Here is a 22469-nt window from a genome sequence, read left to right as displayed (position 1 = left end):
CTAAATAAATCGCATCCAAGCCCCTAATTTGTTTCATAAATTGGTTCTAAGATGGGGTGGGGGGCATTGCCCCCCTCATCTTAACACATAGCTCTGTCTTGACTAGTATGTTGACGAAAATCTTGGCTACGCCACTGGGCGGCAGTGCCAATCCACACGAGGAGGAGAGCGGAAGCATAGTAGCTGCCGCGCGACGCCTCCTCAGGAACGCGCACAGGCCCCAGCACCCTGCCCCTCACACACAAACACTGACAAAAGGAAAGATTAAATCCCAGACCACCCTGCTCTGTAGGAAGACAAACTCCCTTCCACATCACTTCATGATACTTCTTGCAAAAGAAAGTGAGCTCTGAAAATATTCAACTAGTTCACACGTGTTAGTAGCAAATTATGTGGATGAGCTATTTGTAATCTTGTTTCCCACCGATTTGGTCGTATTTTGATGTAAACCTTTTGGAACTCGGTGACTTAAATTTACTTTATGTTTAATACTCCCTCCATCTTATATTAATTGACGCTAAAACGATGAGGGAGTAAAATGGTTGTGTGCATTATTTAAAGCCGAGGCAGGGTTATCCCCTTTTTGTAAAAAAAAAGCAAGGAGGGAGGAAAGCATGCATTTGAAACCAAGCAACAGTCAAATCAGTAAGTTTACAGGTCAATCTAAAAATCTTTACCGTCTGGGTCATCCATCCAGTAAATTAATCACTCAATCAGTAAGCTCACATGCCTAGAAAAACTCAGTGCGGGTCACATATGCATGGTAGATATCCAAACCTCATATCTTTCGGCGAAGAAGAAAGAAGCCCAACGGATAAACCACAGGATATATAAAAGCTGGAAGCGAAGATATAGGCATCGATGGTCTGCAGGTAATCCTGCTGCTGAAACGCCATTGTCGGAATCCCTTGAGGTGTCGAGCATCAGATATATGCGCCGGCCATATCTTGCCTACATTCTATTCTAGGCTTGTGAAGCAGCGTGTAACATGCTTGTGAAGATATGTGGACCGGGCCGGGGGAACTTGATGCATCCATATCTTGCTTGGATTATTAATCCCAAGCTGCGTGTGATTCTTGCCTACAGGGATTGATTATTGGTGTATATGCTTTATGAAGATGCCACTCGTGTATCTGCTTGTGAAGGTGCCATTCTCCATGGAATGGCTCGGATCAGCCACGTATACGCGACCTTTTTTCCGGTGAGATAAAGTTTTACGCGACCTTTTTTCCGGTGAGATAAAGTTTTAAATAGCGTGCGATGGCAAATAGTGACAGCTAAATGGAATTAGATCCAGTTTTGCTAAAGCACATCTAGATGTGCTCTAGATATTGCACATCTAAGTTCTGTGTCATTGATTTGAATTAGATTTGTTGATATCACAAATTACCGGATGGTAACCACAAGTCCCAGTACCGAAATCACTTTACCGACCCCAAAATCTTGATTTTTTGATAAAATTTATCCGGATTCAAAATTCATTACAAAAATCATCAGTATTCACTATTTACGGATAAACTCGGTGCCACATACGAGATATTTTTTTCATGTGGGAACCAAAGCCTTGACCTTATGTGCCTCAGAATCAGACAGGTGATAGCCAGAATATTTTGTTTCCGAGCCGGAGTATTTATTTGCCCACAGGCGCCTCCTCTCTCTCTCTGCATATACGTTACATTCTTCCCTCCCAGCTTGAAAGGAAACCACCACCATCACCAGAGCTTCAAGTAGGATGGCGCACAGAGCGCTGGAGGTGACCCTGCTGTCAGCCAAGGACCTGAAGAACGTGAACCTGATCACGCGCATGGAGGTGTACGCGGTGGCGACCATCTCCGGCGACCCGATCACGCGGCAGTGCACCCCGCCGGACCCCCACGGCGGCCGCAACCCGACGTGGAACGCGACGCTGCGGTTCAGCGTCCCGGCCACCGCCGAGGAGGCTAGGGGCGGGTGCCTCCACATCCTCCTCCGCGCCGAGCGCATGTTCGGCGGCGACCGCGACGTGGGCGAGGTCATCGTGCCCCTGGCGGAGATCCTCACCGGCGGCGGCCTCGGGGCCACCAGCTCGCCGCGGTTCGCGTCGTACCCAGTCTGCAAGGTGCACCGCACCGAGACGCGCGGCCTGCTCTACCTCACGTACCGCCTCGGCCCCGTCGTCCCGCCGTCGCCGCTGCATGGAAAGCCAGCCGACGGGTGGCCGGTCGTCGGGTACCCGGCGCAGCAGGTGATGCCGTCTCCGCCTGCAACACCGGCCGGCGGCCATGGGGATGGGCCGTTTTCGCCGGCAAAACCAGGTGCTGGCTATGCGGATGTGTTGCCGTCTCCAAAACCTTATGGGTACGGGACGACGCCGCCGTCTCTAAAGCCAACCGATCAGTTGGTGTCCATGACAACTTCTCCAAAACCAGTCGGGCGTCTGGTGTCTATGCCGGCGTCTCCAAAACCAGTTGAACATGTGGTATCCATGCCGCCGTCTCCGAAACCAGCCGGGCGTGCAGTCTCCATGCCGCCTTCGCCAAGGTCAGCCGGGCATGAGGTGCCCATGCCGCCTTCTCCAAAATCAGCCGGTGGACATGTGTCGTCTCCGAAATCAGCCGGTGGATATGTGTCGTCGTCTCTGAAACCATCCGGGCATGTCGTGCCACCATCTCCAAAACCAGACACGTCTATGGCCGTGCCATCGTCTCCAAAGCCTGCCGGTGGACATAATACAGCCATGCCGTCGTCTCCGAAGCCATTCGGCGGACATGCGTCCGTGCCGCCGTCCCCAACACCATATGGTGAGGCGGTGGGTGAACGCATTTTTACCATGACAGAAATCTACCGGCGTCCCATTATCCAAAGAGGAGCTGCCACCACCCCTAACTAGCTAGTACCCGGGTACATTGTTGAATAAATAACATGTGCACGTCAGTACATGACCTAAATATAAGTCGGCAAGGCTTCCATAGCTTACCCTTGTAAGGTAGTCATGATCTAGTACTACACTTCTAGTGATAGTTGGCTTTACTACTAGATAAGAGTAAAGTGTACCATGAGGTATTAAAAGTTACCAAATGTTTTAGTGGTGGTTGTAAGTCGATTGTAAAAGCAATAAGAGCAATCAGGCTTCAAAGCCTTTAGTACTTGAGCTACCTCTGTGGATGGCGATTGTGGCGGCGGTTCTGCCTTCGTCTAGGAAGGAGATAAGTTCCTTGGTGCTCCTCGCCGCGTGTTGTATCTGGCTCAAGCGCAATAACAGGGTCTTCGACAAACAAGGTTGGTGTCATGCCGCCAAAAGTCGTTTCGCGCATCCGTGCCGACTTTGCTTTGTGGAAACTAGCTAGGGCTAGGCGAGGTGGGCCTGAAGGAGGATAGCTCTTGTGTTCCTTTTCTCTTGTGGAGCAGGCCATAACCTGTGGTATGCTTGCCTTGTAACCTTGTGCTACTCTCTTCCTATCTTAATAGTAGGTTTTTTATCAGTTTTGACTCATTTTTGCCACGATACTCAATTTTGCCACCAAAGAGTTTCAGCTGCTCTAAAATGCCATCGTTTGGGTATACATGCATGCTCAAAAAAAGCCATGTAGCACTATCACTGTTAGGTCACAGCCTGTTGACCACATTATATGTCCAAAAGAGCGAAGAACTAAAACTTGTCAGAATCTGCTATCTCTCTCTCTCCACTTGTTAGGGAAGATGCAAAGAGCGAAGAACTAAAACTTGTCGGCAGGGTGGTTTGAACCACTGTTTTAAATAGTGTGATATAGCGTTTAGAGATATCCTGTGCTAAGAAACTTTGGTCCTAACACATGATACCTTTTTGACAACCCGTCTTTTTGTCTCAGTAGAGCTGTCTTTCAGTGGCATGTTTCAGTCCTCTTCCTCATTACTTAGAAAAAGTGAGCCACCGTAAAGTTTTAAATAGTATGCTATGGCACTGCTATAGCGTTTAAAGAGGTCTGCGCTAAGAGGCATAGCCCGCTAACCTTTTCTTTTCAAAAAAGAGGTTCAAACCCCGCCCTCTGCATCGTTGTGATGCACACATCCATTTTGTTAGTTATTAAGCAAAGTACATAACAAAGGTAACTAGGACCAAACATTACAAGATATCAAATAGAAAGAGCAAGTTCTTAGATAAGGACCTGTGGTATTTTGGTCATACAACATGGTTAAATGGGCTTTGACATGGCGGTAGCAGTGCCGCATGTCATTTTGGAGCATACATCTAACAACATGATGGCATTTTGGAGTAGCTGAAACTTTAGTGGAAAAACTAAGTAACGTGGCACAACTAGTGTCATAACTGATAATAACCCATCTTAATATATAAGGCACACGCAATGCTCATGCGTGTTCTTGAAAAAGTTGTCTCGGTGCATGTTTGTGAGTGCGAGCACACACTGCTCTTCTCACAGTGTACAAGATTGCACGCATGGCCAGGTGCCCGCCACACTTCATGAATGCCTAATTTAGTGCTCTAAGTGTGTGCAAAATTTCGTAGAGATATCACATCCGTGGTAATCTGGAAAACAAAAAACAAAATTAGTGCTTCAAAATCAAATTTTGAAGTTTCTTTAATAGCTCCTTTTTTGGGGTCCAGAGCTCTCCCTATGTCATGTCAACACCAAATTTTGCACGCAGCTAGAACACTCGATCGTCTTTGCTCCAAAAAAAATCCATATTTTCTTGAACTTTTTTGCTATTTAAGAACAATGGTCAGCCACATGAACTACATGCCACCATGTACTATTCACCCTCGCCGTTCCTGTTTCAGCTTGCGAAAATCGTCCCATGGATAAACAATGCATGAACAACACCTGCTACCGCCCCTATGGCGGCACACGTTCCACGTGTCACCTCAGGCGGGTGCCCCTACAGTAGTTTTGTCAATGATTTTCAGAGGTGGTCCTTCATGCAAAAAAATTCTGCTAAACAAAGTTCGGAAAGAAAAGGAGTTTTGCTTTGGGTACCCCCCCTAACAGTTTACATGAATCTTAAAGTTACTTAAAAGGTTATCGACATATTTGCTTGCATATCACGTATTGAATAGATTGATTTGGATACCAAACAGTATATTACCCTTTTTATTTGAAAGGGTGACTCCTAATCTCCACCTTTAATCTACATCAAAATTGGTAACTTGTGTGTGTGTGTGTGGGGGGGGGGGGGGGTAAAAAAGTGGTAGATTCTAGAGAAAAAGTTGAATGCAGTAGTTTTCTGAGACCGATCACTGTAAAGTGGTAGTTTGTTGTTAAATACTATTTGTATGTAGATTAGGTCAGATAAAATATGCAAATTGTGTGTGGCTGTTGAGGAGAGCCATGTATGAAATGGAAAAAAAATACACAAATTGAACAAAGAATTTTATTTTGTGCTATAGATTGTTTGATTGATATAATTACGGAAAAAGATCTATCTATCCAAATTGAATGAGAGAAGGACCCCATAGAATCTGCAGGAGATATATATGCATGATCGTGTGTTCGAGCGAGGTAAAGAGAAACAAAGAATATATCTGTTTTCGAGCAGTCACCAGAGGGAGAGCTCCCCACATGAAATCGATATCATCCAGATAAAAAATTGCTCCAGTTTGTAAAGAAAACCGGATAAAAAACCTGAACAAATTTAGTGGTTTTTTTTTTGCAATATCGGCTGTGATACTTATGATGACTTATTGGTTATGAGATTGAGAGGTAGATGCTCTACTTTTTTGCGGGGTTTTTACTATAGTTTTTCAACACATTGCATTTAATATACAACAGATAGATTTGAGAATTTCAATATTATGCTACATCAACATGTATTTCTATCTTGCCCGCAAAAAAACATGTATTTCTAGCTATTGCACATAATAATAATAATCAATTGTTGACTATGTTACCATATGCTTAGTACAAGAAAACGTGACAGCTGGATGTTTGTTATTTTTTTTGATTGATTGAAATTGGTAATAGTATATTTTTCTTGCGTGGACGCGTAACTTTCAAGTACTTTCACTCTTAAGAATAAGACAGACATACTTGGGAAGTTCATTTTAGTAAGGAATTGTATTCAAAGTACAAATATCTATTTGCATTTTATTTCCTGAGTAAAAAACATTGTTAGCTTTTCATTATTTTTGTACTCTAATTAGTAATATTTTTCTTATCTTTTCATTGTGTATAGAACAATTTATAAATTGGCCAATATTTTCTCTGCCGCGTCATAGTTTTTGCTTACATCTCATGCGATGAAACATTTTATTTAGCATTGTCACTTCCTTGTTAGTATTGTACGTAGGCTAAGCCTGGAACATATGAACATCTTGAGATGCTAATTTCATAGGATAAGAATTCCATGGATCAACTACACGCTTTGGTTTTCAATTCTTATTTGACATGGACTTCATGAACAATGACCATGTGAAATAGGATTATAATGTTATATTGCACAAATCTCTCACTAAATACTAGCCATAAATTACACATCCAACTATTGGGAACATGGTGCCTCAAAAATATTAGTAAAATTGTACTTTGTGAGAATTATTTTGCACGATTTTATATCAAAATACGATCTAAATTTAAAATAATGTTCAATTTTTAAATGTTTGTGGAATTTTAAAAACATCCACAAAATTTTAAAAATGTTAACTATTTTAATAACATTCTCCCCAATTTAATTTTTTTCGTGAATATAGAAATATCTATGGATTATAAAAAATGTTTAAAATATTTAAAAAGTATTCACGAATTAAAAAATATTCACAAATATTAAATACTAGTACTTAATTTCATAAAATGTTCATGAATTAAGAAAATATAAATAATAAAACCATAAGAAAACTGCTCGAGAAACACAGAAAAAGCAGGCAAACAATGCATGGCCCTTTCACACTAGACGAAAGAAAGAAGTTTGTCCAAAAAAAAAGGTTTCCCTTGTCTAGTTGTCCTCCTACTCTCTCTCTCTCTCTCTACTCGAGTCTGAGTTCGAAAGAAATTAAAGAATGAGCGATGCAGCGGCGACTTCCCGCCACAAAATTCAAACCGCCGCGCCGCGCCACCCTTTGATGCACTTCACCTCCAGCAGCAGCAGTTCGAGCAGCACATCGCGCTCGGTGACCTCTCGCGCGCCCGCCATCTGTTCGACCGAGTCCCGTGCCCGGACGCGCGCACCTACAACGCGCGGAGGGAGTGCATGAGCTTGGTCAGGAGAAGGGATATAATCGTCAGGGATGCCAACAGGTTTCATCATTTCAAGAATGGACAATGCAGCTGTGGAGATTTTTGGTGACAGCAAAACTAGTCTGGTTCATGACCTCTCAGTTTTGTCTTGTGTCAGTCATTCAGTTGCATGTCTTGAATAGTGGAGCATTTAACACTTCATCAGAATGCCCTTTGAGGTGCCAAGTTTCTACGTTCCAGCAAAGTTTTGCCCCCACAAAGGGTTATCCAAAGAGATGGTGCCATGAAGTCAAAAGGAAAATCCCAAGGCATGTGAAGGTGTTATCCGAAATGAAACAAATTCAATACAATGATGGTATGATCTAAACAAGATCTCATTCTGGAGATTTCAATTTGCAAGCCAAGATGACACTGAATTGCTGTTGGCGTTGGTGATTTCACTCCAGGTCACATGAAACTATTTACAAAGGATTTGGTACGCAATCGCAAGCTAGAATGACACAAATAGAATTTGCATCTCTAGTAGAAATCCCAGAGGTACATGCTTGGTACCATCAGTTGTAGAATTCTGAACTATCAGTTAGTCCAGTTGGTGAAATAAAATGGTGTCTCAAATATGATCCTGTGCATTTCCCTATCCCGGAGACTTGAAACATCATTAGAGGCCTAATATTTTGTCCAGTTTCTCACATGAAGGTAGGCTCTTAAGCGTCATAATATTTTGTCCAGTTTCTCAACCTTTCTCTCAATATCATTACTGGCTTGCAGCTCAAAAACATCATTAGAGGCCTAATGCTACCTTATTACAGGAGAACATGGATATCCGGGGTATTGATTGCTATATTGGACTTGATGAGCAAAATATTCCTGGGATCCTTGCCCCAGCCCTAATTAGGAAGACAAGAAGTTCATTTAAGGCACAACAGGAAAAGGCTACAGTACTAGAAATGTGATCATCATTTGTAAAATGGTTGAGCTTTTAGATGCTGGGGATAACCATCTGGGGGCCAAGACCTCTCCCCTGTTGGTTAAGGGTGTTCCTCAAACAGATTTCATGGCCCCATAATTGGCGTGGCGATTACTGATGAACCAAGGGGCCGCACAAACTTTTCTTTCTTTGTTTGAATTCTTTCAGTGATAGAGCTCTCCCGCGGTATGTGCCAATTGGCCTGGCCGAGTATGACCATCTTCTGAAAATGCCATCATGTCTTTCGTTTCATTGAAGCACTTGCTGATCCATCATATATATTATTTTCTCATTTTCTGCAGGCACTCTCCCTTCTTTGTTACACCTTTGCGTGCAGGATGATCACAGAGCGCCTTGAAAGCAGTCACTCAGCAAGCCCGTCTAGCTCAGTTGGTAGAGCGCAAGGCTCTTAACCTTGTGGTCGTGGGTTCGAGCCCCACGGTGGGCGCATTTGTTTTTACAATTTTTTTTTACTTTTACTGTGCCTGCTAACAAAACTCTGCCTGGGTATTTGTTGCCTGGCAAAATGCTCTACTGACAAACTGCATTTTCATGTGTGCTGACTTGTTGACATGTACAGTACAACAATGCAAAAAAGGTGATTTCATTTCTCAAATTCAGCGGGGAAAAGTGGATCATAACTACAACAAATTTGTTGTCTAGGTATATTCCCCACAGGTCAGCAGAGAAGCTACTAGCTCCATCAAATATCTTGCCCCCGAGAGTATTGTTTGAGAGCTTCAATATATCCAGACTATGGCAATCAGTGAACAAGCAAGATGGCACTTTTCCTGTAAATTTGTTATTTGATAGGTCCATAACTGATAAGTTGCTCATGTGGCACAGTGATGGTGGTATTGTTCCAGAAATAATATTGTGGGAAACATCAAGAACAACCAGATTAGGAAACATCAAACTGATGTTGGCTGGCAGCTGTCCTTCAACTAGGTTCGGAGATATGTTCACCAGTTTGAGATTAGTTTGGTGTTGCCATATCAGATCTAATGATCCAACTAGTAAGTTATTTGCAAGATTCAGGTAAGTTAGTGTCACTTCATTTGTCCACAGCCAACTGGGCATGCTTCCAGGTAAATTATTGTTGGACAAATCAAGAAACTTCAGACGATGTTGTGTGCGTAGGAAATGTGGTTCTGTAATGATGCTCTTGTCAAGGTTACACCAAGAGAGCTTTAGTGCTCTCAATCTAAATTTAGGTACCCAGCCATGCATTTTCACTTGAACAACCAAATCGGTATTCCTGGACAGATCTATCTCTTTGAGCTTCGTGCAGTTTCTTATCCAGAAGAAATCAAATGTACCGCTTAGCTTGTTATCAGATAACCTGATAGTTTTAAGCAACGAGGAACATTTCCAAGATGAGTTTATAGGTATAGGTCCTTGCAAGAAGTTTCCTGAAAGATCCAAGTACTCAAGGTATAGGGGTGCAAATAGGGATGCTGGGATGCTACCACTCAATTGATTGGATGTCAAATAAAGTTCTCGCAGGTTCCAAGATGAGTTTATAGGTATATGTCCTTCAAAGAGATTTTCTGAAAGATCCAAGTGCTCAAGGAATGGAAGCGCAAATAAAGATGCAGGGAGGCTACCACTCAATCGATTGGATCTCAAATGCAATTCTCGTAGGTTCCGAAGATTTTGGAAACCTGTCATGTATTCATGCATTAAATCAACTAAAAGCAATAATTTCACCAACTGAAAGGGAATGTTAAACTCATCGTACCTATATTCTGAAGAGCCCCACCCATGTTGTTTCGATTGAGATTTATGGCTTCCAAAGAAACCAATCTGCCGATGGATCTTGGGATACCCCCGAACAATTGGTTGTCACTGAGGTCAAGATACTTGAGCTTACTCAATCCTTGGAGACCTGAGTAATTGCTTTATTCAGAATAAAATGATTTGTAATCAAAACTACTGGAAAAAAATAATTTAGAGTTGCATGCATTGCAATATGACTTACATACCCTCGAAATTTTGTAAATTAGCTTCTTGTGCAGAGAAATCCAGTAGCTGAAGCTCCCGAAACGAAGAAAAAATCTTCAAGTTAAGATTCGAGATTTCATCTTCCATACTAGGCGAGTATTGGGTCAAGTCCTGGGAAAGGTCAAGATGCGATATTCGTCGCGTGCTACTGTTGCATGTGACCCTTTCCCACGAGCAGCAGTCATCATCGCCTCCCCAAGAAGTGGGAACCATGTACTGCACGCCCATGAACCAAGAGCTAATATCCATGAGGGCTGCCCTCTCATCCATGAAGCAGCCCGAACAGCTCAGAAACATGGAGTTCAGTGTGCCGAGGACCAGGAATAAACATCTCCATGACAAGTAGCAGCTCATTGGAAGAAATGGTTTTCACGCTATCCTGTGATTTCCAGGTTGTCAGTCTGGGAGCAGGATAAGCGCCTATTTATACGTCCCAGCTGGTCAAGGACGTATGCTTGATCAGCAAAGCAACTTCATTAGTGGCATTGTTGACTTGTTGATGAACATTTTGTTCAAGTCCCCTTTGGAGAATGGCCAGACATGCACTAACGACCAAACATGGACAATGACCGCACCACTAAGGAATAATCTTGGGGACACATAATATATTGTTCCGGGGTCCAAACGCTGTGGACTTTATTACCGAAGCTGCTCCACTTTTGCTTCAGTTTGAGCATCTTCTAATTTGCAGCACATACTAGTTGAATGCTTGTGTCGATATAAGATTAGAGAAATGAAGAGATCAAGCAATCAAATGAAGCAACTGGATTTAGACAATAAAGAGCTGAGAGCGTTAGTTATGCAGAAAACAAAATAAAATCCAAGGGCATATCATGAGCGAGGAACCGAGGACACCCTTTGGTCGATTCAGAGTGGGAAGAATGATACATTGAAACTGAAAACATGATCTAGTCCATGCTCAAGGAAATATTTGCAGGCAATGCTTCCCCAATATTAATAGCTTCCCATTTCAAAGAAAAGGGTTATACCTTATTGCATCAGTTCCGCTGGGATGTATTACTGAGAACGTGAGACGTGCTTACTTGTTCTGCTCCTTGTGGTGTTTATAAGTGGCTACTGCAAGATTATAAGCTTGCTTCATAAAAAAAGTTTAGTCCATGGTCAAGGGACGTATGCTTGGATCGGAGAACAACTTTAGCTAATGGCATTGTTGGCTCATTGAGGAACATTTTGTTCGAGTCTATTCCAAAAGTCTTGGGCATATATAATATTATCCTCCAGACACTTTGTGGACATGAGTGACACAGCACTTGCACTAGATATGGAGGCCACGATGGGCAGAAATATGCATATGCAGGACTTTGGAGTTGACCGCAAAGCACATCACTCTGTCCTTGGTCCTGGATGCAGAAATATACATGATTTCGGTTGCATTTCAGTGTAAGACGACAGTCCTACAGTTTGCTATAGCTTTCAGGGTAGCTTTGTCACATGCCCACCTACCAGTATGCCCAAATCAAATCCTTGCAGCATGTACCTATCTACTACTTCCTCTGTAAAGAAATATAAGAGCGTTTAGATCACTCCTTAGGGATCTAAGCGCTCTTATATTTCTTTACGGAGGGATCTAAACGCTCTTATATTTCTTTACGGAGGGAGTATAGGCTTTTATCCAAATCATACTGAGTCTCAGGCCATTCAGAATACGATGACCATGGCAATGCGAAATTGCCAACAAACATCAGGGGTGAATCGTCAGTTAGGAATACTACTTGAAGAACACTGAACTGCACATGTTTTCTGAAAAAAAAAAGAATGTGAATTCAGACTCAACCTAAAGCGAGCTCCCAATACCCCATCTGCCCCGCTCCGCTGCACATCCGGTCTCCCACGGCGCCGGAAGGAGAGCAGCGTGACCTCCATAGCTCGATCTCCCCTCTTCTTCCTCCCCCTCCTCTCCGGTCGCCGGCGATGCTCCGCCCCTTCTTCTCTCTTTCTTCGAACTAGCCCCCCACTCCGCCGCGGCGCGACGGTGAGAGTTCCGGGGATGGAGAAAAAGAGACTCTCTTGGAGGGAGGGCGGAGGGAGGAGGAGGATTCCGGCCGGCGGGGCTACGGTATGCAAGGGAGGAGCAGCCTCTCTGTGCGGTGGCCTGGGTACTGTGCGGAGCAGCCGCTGCTAGATTGGGCTCAATGAGATGCTCGTTTTGGCTGCTGTAATCTATGGGCACCGAGCCATCCCCGTTCAGAGACCGACCTATGTGTGAATTTTTTTTATATGTCATGAATATTTTTAAAAATGTGTGAACATTTTTTCTAATGTTACAATCATTTTTTGAATGGTATGTTTTTTTCTACATTACACTAATGATTTATTTTTTTTACGTTTCATGAACATTTTTAAAAAATTGCGTAAGTAAAAATTACGTGTCATATATATATTCGAAATAAAAATAAAAATATTTTTTTAAAAGAACGAAACAAATCTACGATAACAAAACAACATGATCTTATTGCGCCGTCCCACTAGAGTCTCTCTTGAGGCGACGCGACCATCTGTCTCGCTATAAGCGAGATAAAGAGTTACAGACACACTTGATTAATTAATTGACGGCTATTTTGTCCTTCCCACGCGTGGAGCTACCAATAAACCTTGCCAACAAAAAATAAATACTGATAACATTTCTGTCTATATACACTCAAGCGAGAAAGAAGGTCTGTAAACAAAATTAAAAAAATCCATCCATATTTCCTTCCTAATTCGAGGCTAATCTGACTTGTTTCCCTTTGAAGCTTGTGCAGAGTAACATTACTTGAACGAGCTAATAGTAGTTCGATAATTCAATCATTCTCTCCGATCTTTTTATCTCCTTGCAAGTTAATGTTAGCAAAAACCTTGGTAAATCTGATCCTACGTGTAGAATATATATACCAACTAAACATCAGAATATCATACATGTTTTAGAATTTTGGCTTCGAAAATATTTTGATCACAACCAAATCACTGAATTTCATTGAACTTCAGCTATTACACTTTCCATTTTGGCCAAGGGAAAAAAATTAGCCTGAATTCGTTGTAATCCAACCAAATGTTTCATTTAGTAAACTAGAAAATAAATGAAGTTATGTGTACTACCATAATGGCTATAATATTTCGATGAAAAGACAATTATTCCATTATTGTATGAAATTTATTAAATTGCATTGAAAGAGAGTGCCACCATAGTAGCATCTAGAGGTTGCCTTGGGTCGGCTGGAGCGGCAGGAGGCTACGGGGTGCTACCGGGACGAGGTAGACGGCGATGGACGATCCCGTTGGAGTGCCCGCCGAAAGACAAGCCTAAGAGGGGAGTAGAGAGAGGATTTGAGGAGCCTCCTCAAACTACCAATATTTGAAGAGGGAGGGACAAGTTTGAGGACTTATTCTTCAAACTTTCGAGGGAATAAAGAATTTGAAGAAAAGGCTAGCTCGGTGTTAAAAGCATCTCGAATAACTGACCTAAATTTTGGCTCAAGACCTTAAAATTGAAAATTGAGGGTTTATATTATTTTATACCATGTTGCCACGTTAACGCAAAGGCACACAGAGAGGGAGAAAGATTTGCCACAACATGCGGACGCGAGAAAACAGCGGTCGTCAGACCAGCGAACGAACCCAACTCCTCTGTCCTTCGCAGGTTTGTCCACGCGACCTCGCCTCCACTCCTGTCGGATCAAAAGGTTCAAAAGATCCGCTAATTCAGCCACTACCGTAGCTACTACGGCCGGCCGGCCACCATGTCGTCCTTCGACTCCGTCGCTGCCATCGCCGGCGACGACGAAGCGCTCACACATTCTCCCTTTGGCATCTCCGACGGCTACAACGCCGAGGGCAGCCGGGGCCATGGCATGCATCGCGGCCACCGCTTCGCCACGTCCTACTCCTCCTTCGGCACCGCCCTCTCCGAGGACGACCTCGCGGGGATCGCGGGCGAGGGGTTTGGCGGCGGGTACGGCGCGTACAGCATGGCGCCGGACTCCAACGGCAGCGGCTACATCGGCGTCGAGGAAGTGCTGATGGGTAGCCTGCTCCAGGGCGGCATCGGCGGCAGCATGGATGACGACCTGTTCGTCAGGGCTGCCGACGACGGGGCCGTCCTGCCGCCGCCGGAGGCCATGAGAGAGGAGGGCCTCCTCCGGCGTGAGTGGCGCCGGTGAGCACTATACACAATCTCTTCTATACATATTTGGTCGCCGTGTACGCAGATTTCTGTGACATGCATGCCATTTACTACTCATGATCGCCAACATTTCAAGTTGAGCACTAAACACACGTCTGGTTTCATTCATGTCGCAGCCAAAACAAGTTGAGGCTGGAGGAGAAGGAGCGCAAGGAGAGGGAGCGGCGCGGCGAGATCATCGCGGAGGCCGAGGAGTTCAAGAAATCCTTCCTCGAGAGGCGCAAGCTCAACTGCCAGACAAGGCGGACACACAACAGAGACAGGGAGAAGGCATGCGTGTTCCATCTTTTTTTCACCTTCAGTTAGGCTACATGCATGTTTCATTCACGCATGACCAATAGTCAGATGCAAATGCCAGGTGTTCATGGCGAACCAAGAGAAGTTCCACAAGGAGGCGGGCCAGCAGTACTGGAGGGCGATCGCGGAGCTGGTCCCGCACGAGATCCCGGGGCTGGAGAAGAGGGGCGCCGCCGCCAGGAAGAAGGAGCCCAACATCGTGGTGGTGCAGGGGCCGAAGCGGGGCAAGCCCACCGACCTCTCCCGGATGCGCCAGGCCCTCGCGAGGCTCAAGCAAAACCCGCCGCCGCACATGGTGCCGCCGGCGGCCAAGGAGGAAAACAAGGACGGCGACAAGGATGGCAAGAAGGACGGTGGCAAGGGTCCAAAGCAGGTGGAGGAGAAGAAAGACGGCAAGCGGGCAGCTGGGGAGGGCGAGAAGAAGGCGGCGGCCTGTGACGGTGGGAAGGCTGCAGCAGGTGGTGGCAATGTTGCTGCCGGCGCTCCACCGGCGGAGAAGGCAGCTGAACAACTGGCGGCGAAGAAGTAACTGTGACAATAAATGCTGGGGAGCAGTGCTCTGAAGTCTCCTCTCCATTGCGCTGCCGTACATTCTCTCTTTCTGACGGTGACTTTAACTTCAGTTCAGTTTGTTTCTCTTTCATATGCTATGCATAAACTATTTTGAGTTTGTCCTTAAAGAATTGATTAAAGAGGTTAATGTTTTGGTTCATGGAGAGCTCTAGGTGCACTTATATATTTTTTCATCTTTGGAAAGAATTGATTTGCAAATAAGATAGAATTGGTGAGTAAATAGCGAACAAACACCACAATTGCAGTTATGGTTTCAAAAACCACCTGTTTGAATCTCTTTGTAAAAACCTACCCGTATTGCGCCAATTTTCACAAAAAACACTAATGAGGCAGTTACTTAATTTTGACCCCAATTGTGACATATGTGGCCCACTCGTCAGGACCTGATAAACGATATAGGAATGACCAAAAATTCATGATTTGAAAATATTCATGAATATTTTTATATAGCAGCGGGTTTGTTTACCCCATAAATAAAGGAATCTTTGCAAGGCGCAGATTCTACAATTTCATCATTATAATTGTCATTTTGTCTCGGGGGTTACATGGCCCAAACTTTCTTAACCGAAGTCAGGGAACCCCTCCCTAGTAAGCTATTCCTGCCCAAATTTTAAGTGTGTCTGGTTACTACTTGGATGGGTATGACCAAGATCAGTTAGCAATGGAATATGATTTGATATGGCGTCATTTTTTTCCGACACTCATACCAAATATGGAGGTAGAGTAAATTTATATGCCTAGTCGTTGCCACTAGCATCTGGTGAAGTTTGTCATAAATACCAAACATAGTGAGCTCTCGCAAATTCAAGTTGTCAGGAACAACATTGAACATGAAAGGTCACCGTCTGCCAAATCGGCCATTGCTTTTCTTCTCCGCTAATAATGAAGGGTGCTGACAAAAGAGAAATATCTTAGGTACTTTAGTAAGTCTACCATTCCCTCTCCAGTGAACCACCTATATGTTGTACTAAGTGTCATTTTAGCTATAGGGGTCCTATTTCGGTACCAAGGGTGGAGTAGACACTGAGTCGTTATCAGATTAGTGAACCCACTGTTATATGTAAGTCCTATTTGACTCAAAAAATGATAAATAAATGTACTAGCTATTTGGTGGAAAGATCTTGAACACCATATGTACTTTAGATTTTTTTTTCTATCTATGGATGTATAATCATAAACTAGAAACCTCTATCAAGATATTCTTATAGTCTACACATTATAGTTATCTACCAAAATAATTATGGATAAACACAAAGGCATATACACTATAACTATCGTAGTGGCATAAATTGATCAGAGATGTTGTTTTCTTTTTTCTTTTCTTATTTTATCACACTTTAGGGGATTTTGGTTCAACTTTTTTTAACTTGTAATGTGTTTAAATAAAAAAATAGTATAACTTCTATTATAAAATATGGTATATACTTAGCACAAACATATTAGTTATGACTATGAATTGACAAAATAAAGTAAAGTTCAAAAAGATATAAAAGTTTAGTATAAACTTAGAAACATGGCACTACTAGAAACATGGCCTCCCAAGCGTCTTCGGGGACGGCTTCCCCTTCGCGAGCATCAACCGGACGGGCCCCTCTCTGTTAACAGCAGCTGATGTCCCCGAGCAACGACGACCTCCTCTCTCTAAGAGACGACGCTGCCTTCCTCCTGAGCCTTGGCGGCTTCCTGTTCCCGAGTAGGGACAACTTAGTCTTATAAAGTGGTAACGATGTGGCGATATATTTATACTTACTGGTGAGGGGCGATGCTTTGGGGGTATTTCCATCTCTGTTAATTGATTTTTACAGAGTATAAAAGTTTTTCCTATTGCCTAGAAAAACAACCGGCAAATTCTTCACGGAGTACCTGACAAAAAGTTTTTTTTTGCAAAGTTCACTTTGCCTCAAGGGTGTATGCCGGCTGCCAGGTGCCTTTGCTGAGTACAACACTCATCAAAGCTTTTGCTGAGTGTTGTAGGCACTTTGGAAAGACCTAAATTACAGTAGTGTGTTAAGCATATCAATGAAATCTGGTACCTGAGCACAGTTGTATTTTTCAATGGGAAGCTTCTTTCCGGCGGATTCACCACCCCTTGTCAGATCCAGGCATTGATGTGATAATTATCATGTTTCTTCTCACATTTTGACCTCTTCTTACTCTCCTTCTTTTCTCTGGCTATTTTCTTCCAAAGAAACTAGGATACTGAGAGTGCATCATGTAAACCTGGCAAACTGGTGAACCAGCTGCACATATGATATATGTCCCATTGAATGTTAAAGGGACAAACATAATCCAGATAAAGGATGGACATCTACCATAGTTGCAAAAGGGTCTTTGTAATTGAACGGGGTCGAGGGATTGGTCCTCCTCAAGCAATTTTTTATCTTCCTTTCCATCTTCTATAACACTTTATCGACGAGTGAGAGTTACGAAATTTTTCTCCATTCGCCTCTCTCCCTCTCACTATCATGTGCTGCTGTACCACTCAAACTATTACAAAATATTAATGTTTACGGGAGCTTAAGGCTATCTAATTATATATTGGACAACTTTGGATGTGTTCACCGAATTTTATTGAAAATGAGGACAAGAAAATTCTACACATGTTTCTCTATCATTGAGTTACTCAACTGACTCATACAAACTAACCAAGTTTTAGGGCGATGTAAAATATTAGAATGGAAAAATCACATCATAAATTAACCACGTAAATCTGCGTTGCCACTACAAGATTACTGAATATAATTATACGTCTCCGTCATATCTACTTTTCCAAGCACTTTTGCTCTTGTTTCGGACTCTAATTTGCATGATTTGAATGAAACTAACCCGGACTGACGCTGTTTTCAGCAGAATTGCCATGGTGTTGTTTTTGTGTAGAAATAAAAGTTCTCGGAATTGAATGAAACTTTTTGGAGATTTTTTCTAGAATAAAAGCAAAATATTAAAGCAAAGACCCCCTGGGGGGCTCCTGCTGCCCACTAGGCACCAGGGCGCGCCTTGGTACCAAGTGGGGCCTGAGGGAGTCCTGGATTAGGGGGTCTCCGGACAGCCGGACTATCTCCATTGGCCGGACTGTTAGACTATGAAGATACAAAATTGAAGACTTCGTCTCGTGTCCGGATGGGACTCTACTTGGCGTGGAAGGCAAGCCAGGCAATACGTATATGGATATCTCCTCTTTTTGTAACCGACCTTGTGTAACCCTAACGCTCTCCGGTGTCTATATAAACCGGAGGGCTTTAGTCCGTAGGACAATAATCACAACATACAATCATACCATAGGCTAGCATCTAGGGTTTAGCCTCTCTGATCTCGTGGTACATCTACTCTTGTAACACACATATCTTCAATATTAATCAAGAAGGACGTAGGGTTTTACCTCCATCAAGAGGGCCCGAACCTGGTAAAACTTTGTGTCCCTTGCCTCTTGTTACCATCTGGCCTAGACGCACAGGTCGGGACCCCCTACCCGAGATCCGCCGGTTTTGACACCGACATTGGTGCTTTCATTGAGTGTTCCTCTGTGTCGTCGCCGTTAGGCTTGATGGCTCCCACTATCATCGGTTGCGATGCGGTCCAGGGTGAGACTTTTCTCCCCGGACAGATCTTCATATTCGGCGGCTTTGCACTGCGGGCTAATTCGTTTGGCCATCTGGAGCAGATTGAAAGCTACGCCCCTGGCCATCAGGTCAGATTTGGAAGTTTGAATTACACGGCCAACATCCGTGGGGACTTGATCTTCGACGGATTCGAGCCACAGCTTGGCGCGCCGCACTGTCGCGATGGGTATGACTTAGCTCTACCACCGAACGGTACCCCAGAGGCCGCGCCCGCATCCGCTCTGATCCTCACCTCGGAGCCAACTGCGCCAATCGAGGACGGGTGGCTAGACACCGCCTCAGGGGCCGCAGTCTCGACGGCGATCGAGCCAAACACCAGCATAATCCTTCGCACGACCCGTGACTCCAAGGTGCCAGACTCTCTTCCGGACCCAGAATCATCCGCGCCCCCGCCAATCGAATCCGATTGGGCGCCGATCATGAAATTTACCGCTGCGGATATCTTTCAGCACTCGCCCTTCGGTGACATCCTGAATTCACTAAGGTCTCTCTCTTTGTCAGGAGAGCCCTGGACGGATTATGGCCAACAGGATTGGGATGCGGACAACGAAGAAATTCGACGCCCACCCACCACCCACTTTGTAGCCACTGTCGAGGATTTAACCGACATGCTCGACCTCAACTCCGCAGACATCGATGGTATTGACAACGATGCGGGAGGCGAAGATGAACCACCGCCCACAGGGCGCCGGACGTCCACTTCATCATATGACGTATACATGGTGGACACACCAAAAAAAACGACGACGAGGAACGGAAGGACGCACCGAAGGCTTGTTCCCTCGAGAAGCTGTCAAAGCAGCGGCCCAAGCGCCGCCCCAAACCCCGCCTCGCCAGAAATAACGACCACACAGACCCAGTGTTGGAGCAGGGCGACTCACTGCCGGATCACGGCAATACGGAAAATCAAACCAAACAAAACAATTCTGTCAAAGATAATAGTCCGGACGACACAACGCCGGACAGGCACCCAGAGCAGCAGAATGCCCGTCAAAGGCTTGTTGCCACTGCGAGGAGCCTAAAAAAGCAGAAGCAAAGGACTCAAAGCTGCGCAGGACACACTCCAAATCAGATGGAGTAAAGTACCCAACATAGCAGTGAAGTACGGCAACAATCGCCCCACAAAGAGCTACCCAAAGCGGAAATTGCTACCTGAATTCGATGAGGAGGCCTCAGACCCCTCACAACCAAAAATCAAAACAGCCACCTGGCCGGATAGACGACCTCACGTCCAACATCAAGCGGCAAACAACGCCACTCACAAGTCAATACGCGACCCACGTGAGGGCTCGCACCAAAAGGACGGCGCAACCAGATCCATCTATGGACCACGCAAGCGCGCCCCAGCTTACAATGTAACACAACAAACATCCGAACAACGCGGTACACCCAGATACAGGGGTGCATCACACCCCCTATGTTTCACCAATGAGGTGATGGACCATGAATTTCCAGAGGGATTCAAACCCGTGAACATAGAGGCATACGACGGAACAACAGACCCTGGGGTCTGGATTGAGGACTATATCCTCCATATACATATGGCTCGAGGAGATGATCTCCACGCCATCAAGTACTTACCCCTCAAGCTCAAAGGGCCAGTCCGCCACTGGCTTAAAGGCCTCCCCGAAAACTCCATTGGAAGTTGGGAAGAGCTTGAAGACGCTTTTTGGGCAAATTTCCAAGGAACTTATGTCCGGCCTCCGGACGCGGATGATTTGAGCCATATAACTCAATAGCCCGGAGAGTCAGCCCGAAAACTTTGGAACAGGTTTCTTACTAAAAAGAACCAAATTATCGACTGTCCGGACGCCGAAGCATTGGCAGCTTTTAAACATAGCATCCGTGACGAATGGCTCGCCAGACACCTCGACCAAGAAAAGCCGAGAACAATGGCAACAAGCCTCATGACCCGCTTTTGCGCGGGCGAGGACAGCTGGCTAGCCAGATGCATCACCAGCGACCCCAGTACATCCGAAGTTAGAGATGGAAACGGGAAATCACGGCGCAACAGCAATAACAAACGCCGGAACAAAGGAGGCAGCACGAAGAGCACGACAGTAAACGCCGGATTCAAAAGCTCTCGGCCAGGTCAGAAGCCGCCCTCTAAAGGCGCCAGAGACGAACTGTCCAGCCTGAATAAAATTCTATACCAAATATGTCAGGTCGATAGCACCCCTGGCAAACCAGCCAATCATACCCACAGAGAATGTTGGGTCTTCAAGCAATCCGGCAAGCTCAACGCCGTACACAAGGGGGAGGATACACCAAGCGAAGATGAGAATGAGCCTCTCAAGGGAGACGCTGGGGAACAAAAGAAATTTCCACCAGAAGTCAAAATAGTAAACGTGCTACACGTGATCAATGGAAAAAACAAAACGGCACTCCCAGAAAAATACGCCCGAAGGCCTATCACCGCGGAGTCCTGTCACTGGTCGTCTCAACCGATCACTTTCGACCATCGTGATTACTTAGCAAGTATCCGGCGTGCAGGATGGGCTGCCCTGGTATTAGACCCAATAATTGACGGATACCGCCTCGCACGAGTCCTGATGGACGGTGGCAGTAGTCTAAACCTGATATACCAGGATACAATCCACGAAATGGGGATAGACCCAACAAAAATTCGCCATAGCAATATTATCTTTAAAGGAGTAACGCCAGGCCCAGGGGCTCATTGCACGGGCTCCCTGCTACTAAACGTTATATTCGGCTCCCCCGATAACTTCCGTAGCAAACATCTAACCTTCCACATCGCTCCGTTCCAAAGTGGCTATCAAGCACTACTCGGACGCGAAGCTTTCGCTCGCTTTAATGCAATACCACACTACGCTTCCCTCACACTGAAGATGCCCGGTCCACGTGGCATCATTACAGTAAACGGAAATATTAAGCGATTTCTGCGCGCTGAAGAGCGTGCGGCTACCTTAATAGCCGCACACTAAAAACGGCCTCACCAACTAATTAACAGGTCCCCTATTACAATACAAGGGGCTCAATGGGCGCAGACAAATGGCAATTCTTACTCACCTTGAATTATACATGATTTATTTAAAAAACTATCTTTTTGCACGACAGCTTTTTTACCTAAGCTCCTCTCTTTTACAGATAATCATCGTGCTACACCCGTCCAGGATATGGCACAACGGAGACACAGGCGCAGACGTGCAGCAGGGACCCGCTCCAAGGATTCTTTTTAGATTAAGACCCTGCGTAAACCTTTTTTACTGTCTCTTGTTGATACATATCCACCGAATTCTCAACACAATTGAGAAGGATGCTGACGTCTTGGCATGTGGCCACGTCAGAATAACACACATACCTGGACACAAGGGGCTTCTTACAAGCGGCACTATTTCGGCCCGGTTTATACCATAAAGACCGAATACCTTAGGGAGTGTTCGGCGTCGCGAGTTCGGACTTATATGCATCAGCTCCGAATCATTGTCTTTGGTCAAATGTTGGGTTTGCCCGGCTCCTGTGTTTTGGTGCCTTACGTTCCGCTTTGCCGGCTAAGGTAGCACCAGGAGAACTACTGCGATTGTGCCCTGGTTCATCTGGACGAGCGCCTCAGTAGAGAAAGCCGAAAACTGACTGTCATGATATAGCGTGAGACTGGTCAACCACTCGATGACCTATCGGAGTGTTAAAATTCCTCCGCCTTAACGAAGGGCCATTTTCCG

General features: G+C 44.9%; 2 protein-coding genes and 1 non-coding gene across 3 annotated transcripts; 2 read left to right on the top strand and 1 right to left on the bottom strand.

Moving 5' to 3' along the window:
- The first annotated feature begins 8487 nt into the window (after positions 1-8487).
- On the top strand, positions 8488-8560 carry TRNAK-CUU (transfer RNA lysine (anticodon CUU)). The gene has a single exon. It is a non-coding gene; the product is annotated as a tRNA-Lys (tRNA).
- An 83-nt stretch (positions 8561-8643) lies between these two features.
- On the bottom strand, positions 8644-10470 carry LOC123191423 (receptor-like protein 13). The gene is made up of 4 exons (XM_044604168.1): positions 10098-10470; positions 9854-10000; positions 9619-9776; positions 8644-9480 (listed from the first exon to the last, which is right to left on the bottom strand). The coding sequence occupies exons 1-4, from the start codon at positions 10468-10470 to the stop codon at positions 8644-8646; spliced, it is 1515 nt and encodes a 504-aa protein (XP_044460103.1).
- A 3259-nt stretch (positions 10471-13729) lies between these two features.
- Positions 13730-15305, top strand: LOC123184459 (clathrin light chain 3-like). The gene is made up of 3 exons (XM_044596566.1): positions 13730-14269; positions 14413-14566; positions 14655-15305. Exons 1-3 carry the CDS (start codon positions 13854-13856, stop codon positions 15120-15122), a joined length of 1038 nt encoding a protein of 345 aa, XP_044452501.1. The 5' UTR covers positions 13730-13853; the 3' UTR covers positions 15123-15305.
- Positions 15306-22469: the final 7164 nt, after the last annotated feature.

The sequence above is a fragment of the Triticum aestivum genome, chromosome 2A, assembly GCF_018294505.1.
Source record: "Triticum aestivum cultivar Chinese Spring chromosome 2A, IWGSC CS RefSeq v2.1, whole genome shotgun sequence".
In the NCBI taxonomy this organism is placed as follows: domain Eukaryota; kingdom Viridiplantae; phylum Streptophyta; class Magnoliopsida; order Poales; family Poaceae; genus Triticum; species Triticum aestivum.
Note: the sequence above shows the minus strand (reverse complement) of the source record. Positions and strands in the feature narration are given on the sequence as shown.